Source organism: Crocuta crocuta, unplaced genomic scaffold, assembly GCF_008692635.1.
Source record: "Crocuta crocuta isolate KB4526 unplaced genomic scaffold, BGI_CrCroc_1.0 scaffold266, whole genome shotgun sequence".
In the NCBI taxonomy this organism is placed as follows: Eukaryota; Metazoa; Chordata; class Mammalia; order Carnivora; family Hyaenidae; genus Crocuta; species Crocuta crocuta.
Genome location: NW_027531005.1, coordinates 6,269,468 through 6,294,313, shown reverse-complemented (window position 1 = coordinate 6,294,313; position 24,846 = coordinate 6,269,468). Strand labels below are relative to the sequence as shown.

The 24,846-nt window shown below is 36.5% G+C and overlaps 1 protein-coding gene across 4 annotated transcripts in view; it reads left to right on the top strand.

The window, feature by feature from the left end:
* Positions 1–3,972: 3,972 nt before the first annotated feature.
* The window catches only part of NRF1 (nuclear respiratory factor 1), a 94,141-nt gene continuing 73,267 nt past the window's right edge, over positions 3,973–24,846 (top strand). For all 4 annotated transcript variants that reach the window (XM_077770755.1, XM_077770753.1, XM_077770752.1 and 1 more), the window contains exons 1-3: positions 3,973–4,200; positions 10,321–10,435; positions 14,190–14,316. In XM_077770755.1, the coding sequence (XP_077626881.1) occupies positions 3,978–4,200; positions 10,321–10,435; positions 14,190–14,316 (465 nt within the window). In that variant the 5' untranslated portion in view covers positions 3,973–3,977. The remainder of the gene's footprint in view (positions 4,201–10,320; positions 10,436–14,189; positions 14,317–24,846) is intronic.

Genomic DNA, 24,846 nt, shown 5'->3' with positions numbered 1-24,846 from the left:
CAGCCTCCAGTACCAACACCCCCCATAGCAGAGTGGTGCATTTGTTCTAATAGATCAGCCTACATGGACATACTATTATCATCCTGTAATTCACATTATGGCTTGCTCTTTGTGTTTTACATTTTATGGGTTTGGATAAATGCTTGATGACATACTTTCTACCATTATGGTATCACACACAGTAGTTTTTTCCCCCTATAATATTTGTGCTTCACCTGTTGATTCTTACCCTCATCCCTGGCAACCACTGATTCTTTTACTGTCTTCATAGTTTTCCCTTTTCCAGACCCTTCGTCCAGTTGCAATCATACACTATGTAGCCTTTTAACATTGACTTCTTTCACTTAGCTGTGCATTTAAGGTTCCTCCATGTCTTTTCATAGCTTAATAGCCCATATCTTTGTAGTGCTGAATAATATCCCATTATCTGAATATTCCACAGTTAGTTTATCCATTCACCTGTTGGAGGATATTTCAGTTACTTCCCAGGTGTAGCAGTTAGGAATATGCTATGAACATCTCTTTACAGGTTTTTTTCGTGAACATAAGTTTTTAACTTCTTAGGTAAATACCAAAGAGCACAATTACTGGATTGTGTGGTAAGAAAATATTTAGTTTTGTAATAAACTTCCAAACCACCTCCCAAAGTATCTGTACCATTTTGCATTTCCACTATTAATAAATGAGAATTCCTGTTGCTTCCCATCCTAACAAGCATTTGGTAGTATTGGTAATTTGGATTTTAGTCATTCCAATAGATGTATGGTATTATCTCGTTTTAATTTGCAGTTCCCTGATGACATGATTGAACATCTTTTCACGTGCTTATCTGCTATCTGTATAACTTTTTGGTGAGGTGTCTGTTCAGGTCTTTTGCCATTTTTTAATCAGATGGTTCATTTTCTCATGGTTTAAAGAGTTCTTTGTACATTTTGGAAAATAGTCCTTTATCCGATGACTTTTACAAATATCTTCTCCCAGTCTGTGACTCGTCTTCTCATTATCTTCATAGAAGGCACTTTCCATAGAGCAGAAATTTTTAATGATGTCTGGCTTCTCAATTATTTCTTTCATGGATCAAGCACTTGATGTTGTCTCTAAAAAGACATCACCAGAGCAAAGGTTATCTAAATTCTCTCCTATGTTATCTTCTAGGAGTCTTATAGTTTTGCATGTTACATTTAGGTCTGTGATCCATTTTGAGTTCATTTTTGGAAGGGTGTAAAGTTTGTCCAGATTCAGTTTTGACATATGATGCCCATTTGTTCTAGCACCGTTTGTTGAGGAGACTCTTTTTGGCTCCATTATATTGCCTTTGCCTCAGTCAAAGATCAGCAGACTGTATTTATGGGGATCTATTTCTGGTCTCTCTATTCTGTTCCGTTGATTTGTTTGTTCTTTCACCAATTCCACACTGTTGATTACTGTAGCTTTATAATAAGTCTTGAAGCAGATTATCATGAGTCTTCCATATAAACGTTAGAGTCAGTTTATTGATATCCATCAGATAATTTGCTGGGATTTCAGTTAGGATTGCATTGAATCTGTGGATGAATTTAGGACCTCTTGACAATATTGAGTTTTCCTATCCATGAACATGGAATCTGTTTTCTATTATTTAGTTCTTCTTTGATTTCCTTCATCAGAGTTTTATAGTTTTCCTCAAATGGATCTTGTCCATATTTTGTTAGATTTATACCTAAGTATTCTGTTTTTTGTTTTTTGGGGTTTTCATTTGTTTGTTTGTCTGCTAGTGTAAATGGCATTGTGTTTTAAATTCAAATTCTATTTGTTTATTGCTGGAATATAGGAAAGCAATTGACTTTTGTATATGAACTTTGTATCCTGCAATGTTACTGTAATTACTGATTAGTTTCAGGAGGTTTTTTGCTTCTTTTGGATTTCCTGCATTAGACAATCATATCATCTTGAACAATCACATTTATTTTTCCTTCCCACTCAATACACCGTTTATTTCTTTTCCTTGTCTTACTGGACTAGTCTAGGACTTTGAGTTCAATGTTGAAAAAGAGGGGTGAGAGGGAACATCCTTATTCCTGTTATTAGCAGGAAAGCTTCTAGTTTCTCAGCATTAAATATGATGCTGGCTGTAGATTTTTTATATATTTTAAGAGTTAAGGAAGTTCTTTCTCTTTTTAGTTTGCATTCCTTTTTGAAGGCTGAATACCATTCTAGTGTGTGTATGTATGTATGTATGTATGTATGTATATACACACACACATATTTTGTTTATCCATTCATCCATCAGGGGATAGTTGGGTTGCTTCTATCTTTCTAGCTATTGTGAATAATTGTGCTGTGAAAATGGGTGTACAAATAGCTCTTTGAGACCCTGTGTTCAGTTCTTCTAGGTATATACCCAGAAGTGGAATTGCTGGATCATATGGTAATATTTTTCAGTTTATTGAGGATCCAGTATGCAAAATTTTATATGCATGGATATTCACTGCCCTGATGTGTATAATAGAAACATTTGGAAGCAGCCTTGCTATGCATCAGTAGGTGTTCGATTACATAATGATGGCACATCCATACAATGAAGTATGTACTGCAGCTGTTTAGAAAGATCTGTAAGTTTTGACATGTCAGAATGTCTAAATAGATTGTAATATGAAACAACAGACGATAAAATAATATATATAACATGAACCTGTTTTTATTTAAAATCATATATATATATATATGTATGTATGTATGCTTCAAAAACATTTTTTTAAGGATAACACACTTCTGTAGGTTAAAAGGGAAGAGGGGACAGATTAAAATTGCCGTAGAAGTATAAACCTTTATCTTGTGACTGCATCATGGGGCGCCTGGGTAGCTGAGTCCATTGAGCATTGGACTCTTGATTTTGGCTCAGGTCATGATCTCACAGTTCATGAGATTGAGCCCCCAAGTTGGGCCCTGTGCTGATAGTGCAGAGCCTGCTTGGGATTCTCTCCCTCTCTTTCCGTCCCCTGTTCTCTCTCTCTTTCTCTCTCTCTCAAAATAAATGAATAAACTTAAAGAAAATTACTACATCACATCAAGGTTTATAAGAAGCAATTTTATAAGCAGAAAAACCAATTTAAGTGATAGTATTTTTGGAAAAAATAAAGCTTAACTTCTGTTTGTCTGAAATACAAAGAAAATGTTTAAGTGTTCATTTACTTATTAAGTGGTTTTTCTTAAAGTTCATTTATTTATTTTGAGAGAGAAAGAGAGAGCAAATGGGAGAGGGGCAGAAAGAGAGGGAGAGAGAATCCCAAGCAGCTGTGTTATCAGCACAGAGCCCAATACGTGGCTCAATTCCACAAACTGAGCCACGAGATCATGACCTGAGCTGAAATCAACAGTTGGATGCTTTACCAAATGAGCCACCCACATGCCCCATGGGTGATTTTATGTGTACAATTTCTTTTTTTTAATTTTTTTTTTTTTTTAATTTATTTCTAGGAGAGAGAGAAAGAGACAGCATGAGCAGGGGAGGGTCAGAGAGAGAGGGAGTCACAGACTGAAACAGGCTCCAGGCTCTGAGCTGGCAGTCAGCACAGAGCCCGACGTGGGGCCCGAACCCACGAACCGTGAGATCATGACCTAAACGAAAGTCGGACGCTCAACCGACTAAGCCACCCAGGCGCCCCAATGTCTACAATTTCAAATGCAAGTCATTGAGATCTTTAAATATCTTTTTACTGTTATATGTAATATCAAGAGTACTTCCTATTTTGTGACCTGAGGCATAAAATTAGCACACTGAATTTCTGTCAAAATTGTTTTACACAAGGAAAATGTTCTACCATTTTTAGGTTATATTTGAATGGTGCTTTTCCATTTCCTATGACTTGGTGTAGTGACGTAGGTAGTGAAATTGTAGGCTTCCTCTGCTCTTGAGGAAAATATTGCTTAGTATAAGTGTTGTGTTACATTGCACCCTGAATTCTGTTCTTTGCCTTTGCTTCTGACAGTAAATCTTCATGGAGGAACACGGAGTGACCCAAACTGAACACATGGCTACCATAGAAGCCCATGCAGTTGCCCAGCAAGTGCAGCAGGTCCATGTGGCCACCTACACTGAGCACAGTATGCTGAGTGCTGATGAGGACTCTCCCTCCTCTCCAGAGGACACCTCTTACGATGATTCAGACATCCTCAACTCCACGGCAGCTGATGAGGTCACAGCTCATCTGGCTGCTGCAGGTAATGTTGTTTAGATTGAATGCTCTTCACATGTTGCTTACCTTCAGTGCTGTGCATGTCTGCGAGGGCCTAGGGTGCAGGTACTTTCACATACATCTTCATATTGTACCCACATGCTGTTTTTTTAAGCCTTGCATTTACAATTTGTGCCTGTATTATACTGAAACCAAAGCTCTAGAATCATATCCTATTAATGATATGACTTTGGTTTTGTTTTTTCATTCATTCCAACAATCTTTTGACTTTTTAACTAAAGCATTTAGTCCATTTACGTTAAATGTTGTCACTATATTTAGATTTAAATGTATCGTGTTTACTATATGCTTTCTCTTCATCCCGCTTACTCTTTGTTTATATTCCCTTCATGTTTTAGAGGACCTGGAAAATTTTTAATTTTTTTTCTTGTTAGTTTGAAAGTTATACATACTTTTACAATTAGTGGTACCCCAGAAATGATAATACATCCTTAATTTATTTCAGAGTCTTCTGTAATTGGTACTTTTGTCCTCTTTAGGGATAATGCAATTTTCTTGGAACACTGGATTTTATTCCTCTGCCCCTGACCTGTATGCTGTTGTTGTTCTGTATATTAATTCTTTGTATATTTTAAGCCATACAAGACATTTTTTATACATAGTTAGTGTTCATTTTTTCCCTTTATATCCAACTTGCCTCCTGAGAATTTTTCTTCTACTTAAAGATGCCATTTAGTATTTCCTTCATCATAGAAGTCTCTCAGTTTTCACTTCTCTGAGAATGTTCTTATTTAACCTTTAATCTCAAAGGATATTCTCACTGGGTATAGAATCCTAGGTAGGTACTTTCCCCTTCATATTGAAGACACTGTTCCCACTGTCCTGGTTTTCATCCTTGCTTTTCGGAATTCAGCTGTTTCATTCTAACAGCTACTCCTTTGAAGGTTATCTCCCTCATAGGCCCTACCTCCAGCTGTTCTTAAGATCTTCTCTGTCTTCAGTTTTGTTTTGTTTTGTTTTCCCGGTGTTCAGTTTTTGTGATATATGTGGACTTCTCATTTAATTCTGTTTAGATTCTTTGAACATCTTGAATCTGTGGATTGATGTCTTTCATCATTTCCAGAAAATCTTAGTCACGATTTTGCTTTGGTTTTGCTTTTGCTCCATTCTGTCTCTTCCTTCTCTGACTCCAGTGAAATATGTTTTCCTCATCAAGTCCTTTGTGTCTCTTACCTTCTATTCTGTATTGCTATCATTTTGTTTCTCTCTGCTTTGGTCTATGGAGTTTCTTCAGACTGTCTTCCAGTTTATTAATTTTCCTCTCCATCTAAGGTGCTTTTAAATCTGTCCACTGAGCTACTAATTTTAGTAATAGTTAATAGTTTTATTTATTTTTTTTGTTTTAGAATTTCTAGTATGTTTTATAGTTCCCAAATTTGTACTATTATTGTTTCTAGTTATAATAGGAAAAAAAGTCTTTTTACTTTCCATGAGTGAAGTAGCATCATGATTTTACAGTAAATTTGGTAATTCTACTCTCTCAAGTGCCTGTGGGTCTTTTTCTGTTATATGTTGTTAGTGCTATTTCTTGTTTACATTGGTTTTCTCTTCATGTATTAGTTATATTTAAATGAATGCCGGATGGTATGTTTGAAAATTTATTTTTAGAAATAATTTGGAGTCTAGAATATTATTGTCCTCTAGAGAGGATTTTTGTTTGCTTCTGCCAGCTGCCCGAGGACAGTAGCAATCCTGGATTATCTTAATCCAATTTAAGGTTTTGAGATTTTCTGGGCCACTAACTGACTTAAAGCTGGGCTATATTTTGTACCATTCTCTTTGCTATTTACATTGTATATTTAGCACTATGTAGAAGACTCCAATGTAAGCCATACCTGGATGGATTTGATATTGTATAGGAACACTGATCTTAGAAGATATTTGGGGAAAGCTGAACAGTAAATCAAGTATTGGGAATAGCCAACATATTTCATCTTTTTAATATTTGCTATGTTTAAAGGGAAGAAGACAAGTGTAATGAAAAAGAACCCAGTGACTCTCAGTTATCATCCACTGTGTATTTCTGGAATTGTGAATTTAAAATAAAATTTAGTGGCAGAACACATATGAAATGTTTGTAAAATATATTTTGAAATTTTTATACTTCCCAGAAGAGGGCATCCTAACATAATGAATCCAGGTCAACTTCTTTCCTAGGAAGGAAGATGCTTTTGAGACATAGTTTTACTGTATTACCGTATGTACTGCATTGCCATAGTGCTAAAATTAGGAAACGACTTTAATCTAACATTTTCATGTGGCAAATGTGGAAACTGAGGCCTAGCTAGTAGAAATGATTTACCATTTAACCATTCAACAATTACTGAGGAATTACTATATACTCTCTGTCACTATATATAGATACTACAAACAAGACAGGGAAAACCTTGCTCTTATAGTAGCTTACAGACCAGTGGTGGAGAGAAGGGTACAAATAATAAAGTAAAATAAAAAGCACTGAGTACTCTAGAGGAAATAATAGGGTAAGGTGAATGGAGAGGGTTACTGCTTTTTTTTAAATTCTATTCTTTTCTCTCCCTCCACTGAGGTAACCACTATTCTAAATTTGATCTTTGTCATTCTCATGCATTTCTTTTATACTTCTGCTATATATGTATGTATCAATAAACAATACTTAGCATTGTTGGCATGTTTTAAATTTTATATAAATGATATCATTTCTTATCCTCTCTGTAACATTGTTTATTTTATTCAGTATTCTTTTTTTGAGATTTCATTCATACTGATGATGTCGCAGTTTTATTTTGACTGTTATTTGATATGCCATTGGTCATCTAAATATGTCATATATCATTATAAGTTTTTGCTATTACAATAACTGCAAATGAAAATCATTTTATGTTTTCTTGTATAAATTGTGAAGAATTTCTTTTGGCATTGGTTTTCAAACTCTGGACATTTCCCACACTGATACATTTTACCATGTGATCTAGGAGAAATGAATGCACATATAACTGGAATAACAGTTTCTCGTGGCATAATACTTATCCCTCTGCAAGTGACACACCCTCTGATATGTTCTAGTATCTTTCACTTTATTCCATTTTATTTAAAAAACAAACAATTACTCATGAACCACCAAAGAACAGAAACTTGCAGTTTGAAAACAATGCTGAAGGGCATACCCATGCAGAGAATTAGAGGGCAAAGATGGGCACATTTTCAAATTTACTAAATGTTTCAAATGTCTTTCCAGAACATTGTATGGACTTACATTCCCACAAGCAATATGCTGGAATGCCTCTCACTTCCAGTCCCTACCAGATTTCATATGGTCAATCGTTTTCTGTTTTTGCCAGTCGGATGAATATGAAATAACATCTCACTGTTGGTTAAATTTACTTATGTCTGAGCAAGAGGTTCCAGACAGTACAGGAAGACAAGATAGAGCACCATTTCAGATCTTTATTCACTGTTCACTTTTCTTCTTTTGCACATTTCCTGTTTATGCCTTTGTCCATTTGGGTTATCATTTCTTTCTTACTGATTTGTCAGAGTTATTGATATATTTTTTTTTAATTTTTTTTTTTTAAATTTTTTTCTAGGAGAGAGAGAGAGAGAGACAGCGTGAGCAGGGGAGGGTCAGAGAGAGAGGGAGTCACACTGAAACAGGCTCCAGGCTCTGAGCTGGCAGTCAGCACAGAGCCCGACGCGGGGCTCGAACCCGCGAACCGCGAGATCATGACCTAAGCGAAAGTCGGACGCTTAACCGACTAAGCCACCCAGGCGCCCCTGATATATTTTTAATACTGTTCTTTTCTTAATAATATGCATTGCATTTATTATCTTCTCCCAATTTGTTGACCACTCCTTTCCCTAAGTTTTTATTATTTCTTTTTGTCCATAAAGGTTTTAATTTATATTATTATGAAATTTATTAGTTTCATCAGGTCATGATCTCACGGCTCGTGGGTTTGAACCCNTTTTTTTTTTTTTTTTTTTTTTTTGAGAGAAAGAGAGAGAGAACACAAGCGGGGGAGGAGCAGAGAGAGGGGGAGACACAGAATGTGAAGAGTATCTAGACTCAGAGCTGTCAGCACAGAGCCCAGTGCAGGGCTTTTACTGTGAGATCATGGCTTGAGCCAAAATCAAGAGTCAGACACTCAACTGACTGAGCCACACAGGTGCCCTTGTCCCAGTACTTTTTTTTTTTTAATTTTAAAAAATGTTTGTTTATTTTTGAGAGAGGGACAGCATGCAAGAAGGGGAGGGGCAGAGAGAGGGCGAAACAGAATCTAAAGCAGGCTCCAGGCTCTGAGCTGTCAGCACAAATCCCGACGCGGGGCTCAAGCCCATGAACTGTGAGATCATGACCTGAGCTGAAGTCAGATGCTTAACCAACTGAGTCACCCATGTGCACTCCAGTACCATATTTTTAATAATTCATCTTTTTCCCACTTTGGTCTTCTGACACAAGAAGATGTTTGTGAACTCTTAATTCAGTTGCACTGGTGTGTCTATCCTTCAGGCAGTTCCACAGTGTCTTAATGACTATAGCTTTATGGTAACTACTGATATTTGGTAGGAGGACACCTTTTAAAATTCTTAAAAATTGTTTTGTGTTTAATGTTTTATTTATTTCTGAGAGAGAGACAGTATGAGCAGGGGAGGGTCAGAGAGAAAGGGAGACACAAAATCTGAAGCAGGCTCCAGGCTCTGAGCTGGCGGTCAGCACAGAGCCCGACATGGGGCTTGAACCCACGAACCGTGAGATCATCACCTGAGCCAAAGTTGGATGCCCAACTGACTGAGCCACCCAGACACCCCTAAAATTCTTAAAATTCNTCCGTGGATGGACACTTAGGCTCTTTCCATGTTTTAGCTATTGTTGAGAGTGCTGCTATGAACTAAAATTCTTAAAATTCTTAACAATTATTCTGGCGGTTCTTGACCTTTTGTGTTTCCATTTAAATTTTAAGATCAATTTCTCAATTTCCACAAAAACCTATACCAGGACTTTTATTTGAATTGTATTGAATTCATAAATTAATTAAGCATTTTTTTTTTAACATTTATTCATTTTTGGAGAGAGATAGAGTGCGAGTAGGGGAGGGGCAGAGAGAAGGAGACACAGAATCTGAAGCAGGCTCCATGCACTGAGCTGTCAGCACAGAGCCCTACACAAGGCTTGAACCCATGAGCGGTGAGATCACGACCTGAGCCGAAGTCGGATGCTTAACCGACAGCCATCTAGGTGCCAAGCAGAGAGGCTTATTTTAGTTGAGCCACTTAGAACATATATAATACATATGCGAGTATAAATGTGATTAGTTAAATATAATTTTCATTTTAGTTTTTTATAGCGTTTACAAAAAAGGATAATAGTGTTTAAAAAAGAAAAAAAAATGGAATGTCCTTGATATGTTGAGATTCTATGGATCAGAGACTCCAATAATTCCTTAGGGCCTACGCTTCATTTTAATAATTATTTTCACAGCAAGCGAGACCAACTTTTATTATTATGTTTCCCTTAGAATGGGATAGTTTTCATCTCTTTCCTGCCACCATCAATTTTTTTGTGATCCACAACTCCATTTTAGGCACATTTCTCAGATATTTAAAAAAAAAATTCTGATTGAGATAATATTCTTCCCGATATTCCTCTTATGGGCGTTGTTGTTACTATTTGAGTCCCAAGTACAAGTGATTGTCTCTGACTTCTTTAACTTGGGGTCATGGAAAGAGGGGCACAGGGGATGGAAATGAAATTTGAATCTGTGATTTTGTTTTCTTTTGTCAAGCTCTTCTCAGTGCTGTAGTCTCATCTAGCGCCTCTGAGACTATTGCCTCCACAGGAAAGGCACGCTGGCAAAGCAAAACATGAAGTAAAACTGAGCTAGAGTATGGTGGGGAGGTGTTTCCATCCCCCTTTCAGAGTCATGGTACGTTTCATTGGTAAACGAAAATATGATCGTGTTGAACAGTAGTGAAGTATGTTGATCCTGTCAGGAACACTCTGTGTTGAGGGGATATGAGGAAATAAGTGCTGCCTTTTCTGTACCTGTTTTCTGTCTTGTACGGTTCACGGGCCTTGCCTGATCTCATGCACACGTTGTTATTTCAGGTCCTGTGGGAATGGCGGCGGCGGCTGCTGTAGCAACAGGAAAGAAGCGGAAACGGCCTCATGTCTTTGAGTCTAATCCATCTATCCGGAAGAGACAGCAAACACGTTTGCTTCGGTGAGGCCTCCCCTATCCATACCGTTGCTGGTCCTCAAGCACTTCATGGTGCAGGCGACAGAGATAGAACCTACGATACTAGGTGCATCGAGGATCCAAAGTTAGACCCCTCAATGGCAGAGTTAGACTTCAGAGTACTCCTGGGGAATTAGGTACATGAAACTAGAAATGATGAACTGATGTATAATATCACATCAGTGCCTTCAGAGAAAATTTTTAGGCCTGCTCTGTGCAGACATTGTTCTGGGCCTTGGGAATATCAGAGTGGGCAAAACAGCATCCCTTAAGGAGCTCTTAGTCTAGCGGCGGGAAAAGAAAAATGTCAAATGAAGATAAGTACTTTGGGAAAAAATGAAGTGGAGTAAGGAAAAGAGATTGGGGCTTGGGGAGATACAGAGGTCTGGGAAGTCCTCTTTGATAGGTAGACTTTGAACAGAGACCTGAAGTAAGTGAAAGGACATTGTTGTGTCTGGGGGAAGAGCTTTTCAGACAGAGGGAATAGCAAAAGCAAAGTTTCTGAAGTCGGATGGAACATGATCGTCTTGTTTGGGGAACAGCCAGGGAGAGAATAAGAGGAGACTGAGACAGAGTAGGAGTATATATGATAAGGGGTGCTGGGGTGGCTCAGTCGTTTGAGAGTCTAGCTCTTGATTTTGGCTCAGGTCATGATCTCAGGGTTATGTGATCAAACCCTGCATCAGCTCCGTGCTAGATGTGGAGGCTGCTTAAAATTGTCTCTCTCTCCCCTCCCCCCCTCCCCCCCCTCACTTTCTATCTTAAAAAAAAAAGAAAAAAGGAGAAGTAGTAGTATGTCATGGGGTCTTTGGTTCAGTATAAGGGCTTTGACTCTTGTTCTGAGTGGAAGGGGCAATCAGTGAAAGCTTTTTTTTTTAAGTTTATTTATTTATTTTGAGAGAGAGTGAGAGTGGAGAAGAGGCAGAGAAAGAGAGGGAAAGAGAGAAAATCCCAATCAAGCCCCACACTGTCAACATGGAGCCCATTGTGGGGTTCAAGCCCACAAACTGTGAGATCATGGCTAAGGCAAAATCAAGTGGGACGCTTAACTGACTGAGCCACCCAGGTGCCCCAAGAAGTCAGTGAAGGCTTTTGACTAAAGCGGTGATATGGTCTGATTTATATTTTATTTTAATTATTTTAAATGTTTATTTATTTTGAGAGAGAGAGTGTGAGTAGAGAAAGAGCAGAGGGAGAGGGGGAAAGAGAGTATGGGAAAGGGGAGTGGTAGAGGGGTACAGGAAGAGAAAGAGAATCCCAAGCAGGCTCTGAGCTGTCAGTGCAGAAACTGACAAGGGGCTTGATCTCATAAACTGTGAGATCTCTTAATTTATATATATATATATTTTAATTTTTTACATTTATTTATTTTTAAGAGAGAGAGTAAGACAGAGAGTGAGTGGGGGAGGGGCAAAGAGAGAAGGAGACACAGAATCTGAAACAGGCTCCAGGCTCTGAGCAAGCATTCAGAACAGAGCCTGACGCGGGGCTCGAACCCATGAACTGCGAGATCATGACCTAAGCCGAAGTCGGATGCTCAACTGACTGAACCACTAGGCACCCCCCCACTAATTTGTATTTTAAAAGGATCCCTCAGGCTGTGATGTTGAGAATAGAATTTAGGTGTTTGAGAAAGGAAGCAGGGAGAGTAGTTAGGAGGTTATTGTAGTAATCCAGGACAGAAATTATAGTGTCTTAAAACTAATATAGCAACAGCAAAGGAAGTAATACATCAAGTCCTGAATGTATTTCGGAAGCCAACTCCAGCACGATTAATTAATGGGTTGGATGTGGGGTGTGAGAGCAAAAAAAAAAAAAGGAGTGAAGGGTGACCTCAAGACTTTTGGTCCGATTACTAGAAAGACTGAGATGACACTGGAAGAGGAACGTATAGGAAGAAGGGTAGGGAAGACTCAGGAATTTGGTTTTAGGCACAGGAGATTTGTGATACATCTTAAACATTAAGTGGAGGTACAGAAAAGTAGTTGATGCATGAGTCTGGAATTCAAAGGAGGGATCTCTGCTGAAGAAAGAAGCATGTAGGCAGTATCTAAGACTGTGAGACTGGAAGAGCTCACCTAGGGAGTGAGTGCAGACTGAGGCCTGAACTACCTGGTAGAGGCTGGAGGGTGGAAAGGAACGAACAGAGGAGTCCAAGAAGCTACCAGCAAATCCGAAGGAAAACTAAAAGAGCAGTATCCTGGAAACCAAGTGCAGAAAGAGTTTTAAGAAGGAAGGCATGTGATTGGCTGTGTCAAATGCTGCTGACAGGTTGAGCAAGATGCAAACTGACCATTAGATTTAGCGACATGGAGGTCATGATTGAAGTTGACAAGAGCTTTTTCAAAGGAGCGTAAGGATGAAAGAATTGGGAGTGTCTGCAAGAAAGAATGGGAAGAGAAGAATTGGAGACCGTGAATATAGACCATTCCTTTGTGAATATAGACCATTCCTTTAAGGAGTGCTGCCAGGTTTCTTGTTTGGTGTATGTTCCTTTGCTCATTTCTGTTTTCTCTGAAGAGTTTGTAGGTTGCAAAGAAAGATTACCACCCAAGCACGGTACACAGAGGACTTAATATTTTTGGTTGCACAACATCCATACATACCTGATTAGAAATTTCATCTACAAAATGTTCTAGATGGTTTTGTTCTTGTAGTATTTTAAATATTATATCCAAATTCTCTAGGTGTCTATTGGAATGTTGAATCCAAATGGAGGGCCAGCACATGTAAATGATATGTGATAAAAGCTAGAAAACACAGTTTATACTAAGGACAGAAGAAGAAGACTATAAGAAACTGACGGAAAAACCCAAAAAGTACTGAACAGTAGCTTTCAACAAACAAAGATTTTATATACCACTAGACAGGCAATTTTTCTCATTTCCTTTCATGATGGTAAAGGCAGGAGTAATTAGAATGTAGTCTATAGAGAAATATCTTTGCTATAAGGGACATAGACATGACAGTACATGCTTTTGGATAAAAATGGAAAACGAGATAGGCTCATTTTGTTTCACTTGAATTGCCATTACTCGCCAGTGCGTTGAAAGAATAGATTGTGTTCCCAGAAGAATTACGGAATGTAGAACTTTAAAATAATCTCCCGTGATTTCAATGGCAAAGGACAGCGTTTGTGTTTCATACAGTGTTGATATTTGAAAAAGCTCTTTTACTTCTTCCTCATTTGTAAAATACTGCAGGACCAAGAATTATTGTTTATCTGCAGTGAAAATCTGGAAATGACAACATTTTTGAAGTAGTACTTTTGGGTAAAATTATGTCAGTGGGAAATAAACAGTGACTAATCAAAGAAATTAGAAGCAGCTCATTTAAGCCCCTTTCATTAAGCATGAAGATGATATGGTAAGTCTAGAAGAAAACTTCTCAGCAGTAATCTTTATTATTATCATAAGTAGCAGTAAGAGAAAACCCCTTTGGTGTTGCTGAGATCAGGAAGAATTATACGCTCCATGTTCAACATTGTGTCATGTCTGTATCCTGAAGCAAACTTGTAGCTGACCAGTATGTCAGTGGGCTGTCGTTGGTCTTTAGGACAGAGGTATGCACATATTTTTAACGAGCAGGATATCCAACCTCACACTCCCATTTTCACATTTCAGGTAAAAAAAAAAAAAAACTGTATCAGAATAAATCGTCAGAGTAAGTTTTGTTTCCATGTCACTGTAATCTCTATCTTCTTTAACTGTTTTCAATCTTTTTTCACTCTCTGATTCAGGAAACTTCGAGCCACGTTGGATGAATATACTACTCGAGTGGGACAACAAGCTATTGTCCTCTGTATCTCACCCTCCAAACCCAACCCTGTCTTTAAAGTGTTTGGTGCAGCACCTTTGGAGAATGTGGTAAGAAGACTCAGATGTGTTCTTAGATACTCTTTGCTTTCTGTGGGTGGTTGTTCATTCTTTTGATCCTCCGTCTAATACAATAGTTAGTACTCCTATCCTCCCCTCATCCAGGGGTGGGAGTGGGACTCGTTTTCAGGCTACTTTATGTAGATCAAAATAAAAAGGATTATTTCTGTTTTGTTTTGTTTTGTTTTAAAGTAATCTCTACACCCAACATGGGGCTCGAACTCACAACCTCAAGATCAAGAGTCACATGTTCCATCAGCTGAGCCAGCCAGGAGCCCCTATTTCTATTTCTACTTATTATAACAACATATTCTACCCTTTCACACATTCTGTGTGATACATATGTTGCCATCTATCAGACGCAAGTGGGGAAATGTTATTATGTTTGTTAAGAAACCAATGCAGGTTTTGTAAGAAAATTACTGATGTATGTCAGAAACAAAGTGGGAGATAATTCCAAGATAGAAACTTTGTGAGACAAATCTCAGGAAGCATTTTACTGATTGCCCTTATTTGAGTTGCATATTTAAAATCTCTTGTGTTTCTTCAGAGAATCGATTTAGCATTCTGCTTCAATTTTGAAATAGAGTTGAGCATTTTGGTTGCCTAACTATCCATAGCTAATTTGATAAAGATAATATTTTACCCTTGCATACTTATGCTATGTGAACTGCTTTTCTCTGGCCAAAATAACTTTGAATGATGAGGAGAATAATGGTCATGCATTTAAATTGCATTTTGTTTTTATGAGGGTAACATTTATTAGCTAAAGGGACATTTATTAGATTTCTCCCATATCGAATATAGATATTTTGGGAGTTTATGACTGATTAGTAATCAGTTGAAATTTTGTTTATTGGTTTTTTTTTTTTTTCACATACAAATGTTGTGGTTCCTTTTCAACATTTTTGAGTTTTCCCAAAAATTCCTGAGGCCCTAGAATGGGATGCATATTAGGACCTTTCTTTAGAAGAGTATAGTAGAAGGCTTCTACTTCAAAATGGCCCATGATAAGCACTCATAAGTGTCATGATGTTCACAAACATGAAATCTGGGCATGTCTTCTTTTCTTCAGTATTGAAAATTTTAAATAATTTTACTACTACTAATAGTAATGTGATCGATGAAAAAGACTCATCTAGAAGACTCAGAAATATACCTCTGAAAATTACTCACTGAAAAGAGGAGCGCCTAGCTGACTCAATCAGTGGAGCGTGTGTGACTCTTGACCTCAGGATTGAAGTTTGAGCCCCATGTTGGGTGTAGAGATTACTTAAAATCTTTAAAAGAACATAAAAAAGACAGTTTTAGGAAACTGTTGGAGTCCTCCATAGCATATAAAAAGATATAGACTATGAAACAGAAACAAATCATGGTATAATACACTAGACTAAGATAAAAAGCAGTAGCTATTTTTTCATGACTGACATTTAATAAATACAAACTAAAGAATAAATACCAGTAGAAATAGAAGCAGCATATGTCTTCCAGAACACTAAAGAGGAAAAAAAAAAAAAGCCAAGTCCTTGTAAAAGACAAAAAACAAAGGAATTAAAAAACAAAACACAATATATAGAACAAAGTAGTTTAAGTGAGGTCAACTAAGTCTGTTATAAATCATAAATATAAATGAGTTAACTTCCTTGAGAAAGACAAAGATTTTCTTTCAGATGGAACAACAGTAATCCAAACCAAAATCCAACCCCATTTAATTTATATGATATACTTATATTGACCACTAATGTTCAAAGTGACTGTAAATGATACCATTAAGAAAGTGAAAAGACAGTCCACAGAATGGGAGAAAATATTTGCAAATTATGTATCTGATAAATAACTTGAATCCAGAATATATAAAGAACTTTCAGAATTCAACAATAAAAAGACAGCCCAATTTTAAAATGGCAAAGAATCTGTCACTGTTTGCAGATGACATAATACTGTACTTAGAATATCCTAAAAACTCCACCAAAAATCTGTTAGAACTCATAAATGAATTCAGTAAAGTTGGATGCAAAATTAACATACAGAAATTTGATGCACTTTATACACTAATAACAAAGTAGCAGAAAAAGAAATGAAGAAAACAATTCCATTTACAGTTGCACCAAAAAGAATCAAATGCTTAGGAATAAACTTAACCAAGGAGGTGAAAGACCTGTACTCTGAAAAGTATACAACAATGATGAAGGAAATTGATGACAATGCAAACAAAAAGAAGGAGATTTTTGTTCATGGATTGGAAAAATTAATATTGTTAAAATGTCCATAGTACCCAAAGTAATCTACAGATTCAATGCAATCCCAATCAAAATACCAATAGCATTTTTCGTAGAAGCAGAACAAAAATCCTGAAATTTGTGTGAATCCACAAAAGACCTCAAATAGCCAACGCAGTCTTGAAAAATAAGAACACAGGTGGAGGTATCACAATCCCAGATTTCATAATGTATTACAAAGCTTTAATAGTCAAAACAGTATGGTACTAGCACAAAAAATAGACACATAGATCAATGGAGAAGAATAGAAAGCCCAGAAATGAACTGACTGTTATATGGTCAATTAATCTATGACCATGGAGGCAAGAATATACAATGAAGGTATGAAAGTCTCTTCAAAAAATGGTGCTGAGAGGGGCGCCTGGGTGGCTTAGTCGGTTAAGCGTCCGACTTTCGCTTAGGTCATGATCTCGCAGTTCGTGGGTTCGAGCCCCGTGTCGGGCTCTGTGCTGACTGCCAGCTCAGAGCCTGGAGCCTGTTTCAGAGTCTGTGACTCCCTCTCTCTCTGACCCTCCCCTGCTCACGCTGTCTCTCTCTCTCTCTCTCCTAGAAATAAATAAAACATTAAAATAAATAAATAAAAATTTTAAAAAAATGGTGCTGAGAGCAGTAGATAGCTACATGCAAAAGAATGAAACTAGACCATGTCTTACACCATTCACAAAAATAAACTCGAAATGAATTAAAGACCTAAATGTGAGACCTGGAATCTATAAAACTCTTAGAAGAAAACATGGGCAGTAATCTCTTGTACGTTGGCCTCAGCAAGATATTTATGGATGTGTCTCCTCAGGCAAGGGAAATAAAATAAAAGTAAATAAAAGTAAAAATAAATTATTAAGACTACACCAAAATAAAAGGCTTTTTGCACAACAGAGGAAGCCATCAACATAATGAAAAGCCAACCTACTGAATGTGATTCAGAGGGTACTTGTAAATGATATATTTGTTAAGGAGTTAATATTCCAAAATATATAACGAAGTTATATAACTCAACACCAAAAAAACCAAACAATCCAATTAAAAAAGGGGCAGAGGACCTGAATAGACATTTTTCCAAAAAGAACTACAGGTAGCCAACAGATACATTAGAAGATGCTCAGCTTCATTCATCATCAAGGAAATGCAAATCAAAACCACAGTGAGATATCACCTCATACCTGTCAGAATGGCTAGTATCAAAATGACAAGAAATAACAAGTGTTGGTCGGGATGTGGAAAAAAACAGAACACTTGTGCCCTGTTGGTAGAAATACACTTTGGTGCAGCCACTGTGGAATGCAGTACGGAGATTTCTTAAAAAGTAAAAATAAAGGGGCACCTGGGTGGCTCAGTTGGTTAAGCATCCAACTTTGGCTCAGGTCGTCATCTCATGGTTCATGGCTTCAAGCTTTGCACTGGCAGTGTGGAGCCTGCTTGGGATTCTCTGCCCCTCCCCCACTTATTCTCTCACTCACTCACTCACTCTCTCTCAAAAATAAATAAAACTTTAAAAAAATTTTTTTGTAAATAGAAATACCAGGGGCACCTGGGTGGCTCACTCAACTCTTGTTTCAGCTCAGGTCATGAACTTGCCATCTGTGGGTTCAAGCCCCACATCAGGCTCTGTGCTGACATTGTGGGATTCTCTCTCTCTCCCTCTTTCTATGTCACTAAACTGCTCTCTCTCTCCATCTCTCTCTCTCAAAATAAATAAACTTAAAAAAAAATACCATACAATTCAGTAATTCCACTCCTGGGTATTTACAGAAGAACATGAAAACACTAAATCAAAAAGATATATGTACCCCTATGTTTACTGCAGCATTATTTATAGTTGCCAAGATATGGAAGCAACCTAAGTGTCCCATCATTGATAAATGGATAAAGAAGAGGTACTGTATGTCTACAATGGAATATTACTCAGCCATAAAAAAGAATGAAATCTTGCCATTTGTGACAACAAATATGTACCTAGAGGGTATTATGCTAAGTGAAATAAATCAGACAGAGAAAGACAAGTATCATATGATTTCACTTATATGTGGACTCTAAAGAACAAAACAAACCAAGTGGAAACAGACTCTTAAATACAGAGAACAAATTGGTGATTGCCAGAAGGGAGTGGTGGGGGATGGGCAAATGGGTAAAGAGGAGTGGGAGGTACCAGTTTCCTATGGAATGAATAAGTCACGGGGATGAAAGGTACAGTATAGGGCATATATTCAGTGGTATCATAATAGTGTTGTATGGTGAAATAGCTACACTTGTGAGCATAACATAATATATAGAGTTGTCAAATCACTATGTTGTAATAGCTGAAACTAGCGTAAATTGCCTTTACGCTATACTAAAAGTTTTTTTAAAAATGGCAACAAACCTGAGTACATTTTTCTCCAAATAGATAGGTAGATAGATAGATAGATAGGGAAATGGCCAGCAAGTATATGAGCACTAATGATGAATAGTCATTAGGGAAATGAAAACCAAAACCAGAATTAGACACCCCTTGACATTCACTAGGATTATTATAATCAAAAAGATGGACAACAATAAGTGTTGTTGAGAATATGCAGAAGTTGGAATCCTCCATACATTGCTACTGGGAATATAAAATGATATAGCTGCTTCAGAAAACAGTTTGACAATTTCTTAAAATATTAAAAGAAAAGTTACCACATAACCCGGCAATTCTGCTCCTAGGTTTACCCAAGAGAACTGAAAACAAATTTTATACACACCGTGTCAATAGCAGCAAGACTTAACACATAAAACTTACACATGTTATTTTTAGCAGCATTATTCATAATAGCCACAAAGTAGAAACAACCCGAATGTTGATCAACTGATGAACGGATAAATAAAATGTGTTATTCTCCATACATGGACTGTTATTCAGCAGTAAGAAGGAATAAAATACTGATAAAAGCTATAGCAGGGATGAACCTTGAAAACATTGCACTAAGTGAAAGAGGCCAGTCACAAAAGACCGTGTGTTGTGTGATTCGAAGTATGTGCAACGTCCAGAACAGGCAAATCTATAGAGATGGAGAGTAGTTTAGTCGTTGCCAGGTTGGAGGGGTGGGAGGGAGGAATTGAAAGTGACAGCCAGTGAGTATGGAGTTTATTTTAAAGGGGATAAAAGTGTTCTAAAATTAGATTATGATGATGCTTGCACAAGCCTACATACATACTTAAAAAGGTTGAATTGTACACTTTAAATGGTGAATTGTGTGGTCTGATAGGCTGAATAATGACCCCCAAGGATATCCAGGTCTGAATCCCTGGAACTTTTTGTGTTACCTTGTATGGCAAAAAGGGCTTTATAATGTGATTAGGTTAACAATTTTGAGATGGGGAGATGCCCTGGATTATCCAGGTAGGCCCTAAGCCTAACCATACTCTCTTTATAACAGGGAGACAAAGGGAGATTGATAAAGAAATAGAAGATGTCTTGGTAGGAGTAAAAGGTTGGATGGAAGGGAAGGGGTCAGGGGCCAAAGAATACTGGCGAGGAGCAGCTGGACAAGACAAGGAAATGGACTCTCCCTAGAGCCTCCAGAAGAACCAGCCTTGCCAATAACTTGACAAGTTCACTTAGCCCAGTGAAAAACTAAGAAAATGAATTTCTGTTGTTTTAAGCCACTAAGTTAGTGATACTTGTGTCAGTCATATGAAACTAGTAGGTAAGGTATATGAATTATAATCTCAATAAAGCTGTTAAAGATGTTAAAAGTAAAATAATAGGCAAAGGCATGTCAGACAAATGCCTACAAAAATAAATCACGGATTGCAGCATTAATATCAGACAAAGCCAAATTCTCGAGACAAATGAGTATTAACTGAGAACCAGAGGTAATTTGGTATTGATAAACAGCATAAATTTATATCAAACCTTTTATGCCTCAACTACCATTATAAGAAAGTGTGTAGAACAGAAAATTACAAATATAAGAAAAAATAAAAATGTTAATCTTTGTCGGGTTAAGGAAAAAAACTGTAAATAAGAATATAGGAATCTGAATAAAAGAATCAATGAGGTTAATATAGAAGATATATATGCTAGTCTTGTTACTGCAGAAGGAGATAATATGCCATATTTGAAAAAAATAACACGAATGAATTATAAGAATTGACCATATATTATTATTAGGCCCCCCAAAATCTTAATAAATTATAAAATGTAGAAATTGTACAGCCATGTTTTTTTATTCAAGTAACTAATTTTGTTTTTCACCTAGAACTACAAATCTCTCTTTTTTTAAAACAAGTATAATTAACATGCAGTATTAAATTAGTTCTGGGTACAGAATTCAATGGTTCAGTGATTCTGTAAATTGCACAGTGCTCAAGAGAAGTGTACTTTTGAATCCCCTTTATCTATTTTATTCATCCCTCAGCCCTGGCAGCTAACTGTTCTCTGTATTTAAGAGTCTGTTTGTTTAGTTTCTTAAATTCCGCATATGAATTTGTCTTTCTCTCTGACTTATTTCACTTAGTATTTTACCTTTTACATACATCCATGTTGTTGCAAATATTAAGATTTCAGTCTTTTTTTTATGATGGAGAAATATTGCATTATGTATATACACCACCTCTTCTTTATTCATCTATCTGTGGATGGACACTTGGGTTGCTTTTGTATCTTGACTATTGTAAATAATGCTGCAGTAAACATTAAAGGGTACGTATATCTTTTCAAATTAGTGTTTTCATTTTCTTTGGGTAAATGCCCAGTAGTGGAATTATACAGACCATATTTTTTTTAATTAAAAAAATTTTTTTTAATGTTTTATTTATTTGAAAGAGAGAGAGAGACAGTGTGAGCAGGGGAGGGTCAGAGAGAGAGGGAGATACAGAATCTGAAACAGGCTCCAGGCTCTGAGCTGGCTGTCAGCAGAGTCCGACGCGGGACTCGAACCCACGAACCGTGAGATCATGACCTGAGCCGAAGTCGGACGCTTAACTGACTGAGCCACCCAGGCGCCCCATACAGACCATATTTTTGACCATAGTACAGGAAATTTTGAACTTAATATTAAAAGATGGATAGGAAAAAATGTTCGGCCACATGGAAATTTTAAGATACTAATAAATACATACATACATACTTCTTAAAAAAAAAACTTAATTTGCAAACTGTTTCAACAAACATAAAGCACTCTTCCTCTCTCTCTCAAAATAAATAAACTTTAAAAAAATTGGGGGTGTGTGGCACCTGGGTAGCTCAGTCAGTTAAGCGGCACCTGGGTAGCTCAGTCAGTTAAGCATCTGACTCTTGATTTCAGCTCAGGTCATGATCTCACAGCTTGTGAAATTGGGCCCCGAGTTGTCCTGTGTTCTGACAGTGTGGAACCTACTTGGGATTCTCTCTCTCCTTCTCTCTCTGTGTCACCCCCCTCCACTCGCCCTCAGTCTCACTATCAAAAATAAATAAAATTTTAAAAATGTAAAGCAAAACTTAAAAATTATGATTCAAACTGGTACTCAAAGGAATATTCACTGCCTTAAATTTGTTTATATACACAAGAAAGATGGAAAAGAAATAAACTATCGAATTCAAGAAGCTGGAAAAGGAATACTAAAATGAGTCTAAGAAAAAAATAGGATAGACATGTAGAAGAAAGGAACGAGCCTGTGAGCAGAGAAAGTAGAATTGTTACATTCCATAAATGATACTATGAAAAATCCAATGAAATAGAAAAATGTGTAGCATGCTAGTTGAGGAAAAGGGAGAAGAAAGCAAATATATAGTCTTAGAAATTAGATAAGAGTTATAATTGCAGATATGAATAGATTGAAAATTGTAAGGAAATGCTGTGTATTAATTCTTTTCTTATAAATTAAAAATCTCAACTAAGTGGGGAAGTTAGTAGGAAAGTAAAATAACTAAAATATACCTAAACCTCAATAGAACAATAAACATGTACAAAATTGAAAAAGTAATTAAACTATATCCCTCAAAGGGAACACTATGCTTTGATCACTTTGGATGACCTCTGTTAACTTTCAGGGTACAGGATATTCCTTAATCTTCCTATACACTGGTGTACAAAGTGATATTAAATAATCAGAGCCATTATTTACCATAATAAGTATGTAATGTATTACACATAATCTCTTGTTAATAACCGTTAAGGAAATTATTTAGATTTTATAATGTCTAACATTCATTGAGTGCTTACTGTGGTATATATACTGTAGGTATAACTATACAATAGGTATAATCTCATTTAATAATTTTTAAAACTGATATTTGCATTTTGTCCTCCTGCCTGAAGGCATCCTTAATCTTCCTTTTTGCTTTTCTAGCTAGAAGCTGCTGAGAACTCTAGAAAAATTAAAATTCAGTAGGGCTGTTCAGTTTTGGAATATGGATTTCAGATTCAAGATTGTCTGTTAAGAGCTTGTTAAAAGGGGTTAGAAATTTTACTAAGGCTTTTAATAGTTGATGTTAAAATGTTTTTAAATATTTTTCAGAGTTCTGCCCATATCACCTCCTTGGCCACAATTGGGGTATATAGCAAGGCACTGTAAATAAAATTCAATGACTCACAACAAACTGGAGTTTTCAAATTAATAACTTGAATAAATTAATAACAGCAATTACAGTTTATTGAGTATTTTTAACGTGGCTGTTTTCTGCTAAGTACTTTATATTTATGATTTTTACGTAATCATGACAATAACACTATTTTATATATATATATGTATGTTGTTATTTGTGCTTTACAGATGTAGAAATTTGAGGGTTTGAGAGCTTAAGTAGTTTGCTCAAGATTACATAGTAAGCAGTGAACTAATGATTAATATTCTTAATATATAAAGAGCTCTCAAAAATCAATAAAAACATGAACAGATGAAGGACAAAGACCCAAAGATATGATTGAATACGGATTCACTATTAGGTGATATTAAGGAATTGTGTTATTTTTGTAGGATGTGATCATTGTATTGTAGTTATATATGAGAATGCCCTTATCTTTCCAGGATGCATGCTAAAGTATTTAGAAGTGGTGTGGTCTAAAATATACCTTAAGTGGTTAGCCCAAAAAATATTGCATATGTGTGTATGTGTACAGATGGCAGAAGTAATTATGCCAAAATATTGACAATTGAATCTAGGTGGTGAGGGTAGAAGTATTTATTTACTGTTCTTTACATTTAAATTTTTCATTTAAAATTATGTTTTCAAATGCCCAAAGACAAAAGAGAAAAAGACATAAACAGAAGGAAGAAATACAAATGTCTAACAAACACAATATTTTCAAAGAAATGATAATTAAAACAGAAAGCCATTTTACATGGCTTGGGATGGCAAACATGCAAAAGATGTACAGTTTGCAATGTTGGCATGTCAGGCAGTTTAAATTGATGTAATTTTCTACAAGGCAGATTGGCAGCTGGCATAAAAAGTGCCCAAATGTACACTTTTTAACCCAGCTTTCTTTTGAAATTTATCTAAAGGAAATAATTGGTTAAAAGGGCAAATAAGTATATATATTAGTCACTATACTCTTTATAGTATTTTTTAAAAATTAAGAATAACCCAAATGTTTAAAGATAAGGGATTAGTTAAATTGATGGGTCATCCAGAGATAGGACTGCTATCCCGCCCGATGACATAGATCTTTCTGTTAACATTTTCAGATGGTGATGACGTATTAAGTGAACAAAGCAGACTATAGAACCATACAAAGAGTTTGGTCCTACTTTAAAAGTAAATCTACATTGTATATGTGTTTATGGAACTGTTGAATGCAAAGGATTCTGCATTTGTATAGTATTGCAAAAAAAAAATAGTATAGTAACTAACAGATTTATAAAACTTTGAAGTCTACATATTCTCAATCATTCTGGCAATAACCTGGAGATGTAGGGATATTATTATACACTGGACCAGAGAGGCTAAGTGATTTGCCTAAGATTCTCCAGCTTCTGAATAGTAGAGCCACGGTTGGGATTTGGGTTCAAGATTATGGAGTTTTACGTCTCCCATAGGTTTGTCTAGGGCATTAAATATAGGGTTTCACATTTAATCTCATTTTTTTAGTCCTTGCCTTCTCTTCTAAAATAGAACTACCTTTCAGTTCTCCACAGTCCTATGAAAGAAAGGTCAGGATGGTTGTTATAAAACAATGCATTATAGCTACTGCTAGCTTCTCTCTGGGGAGGAAAGGAGGCCGTTTAAAGGGCATTACTCTGGTGATGATGAACACCAGAAGGCACTCCTCCTTTCCCTTTTCTTGGTCAGACCCGCAGA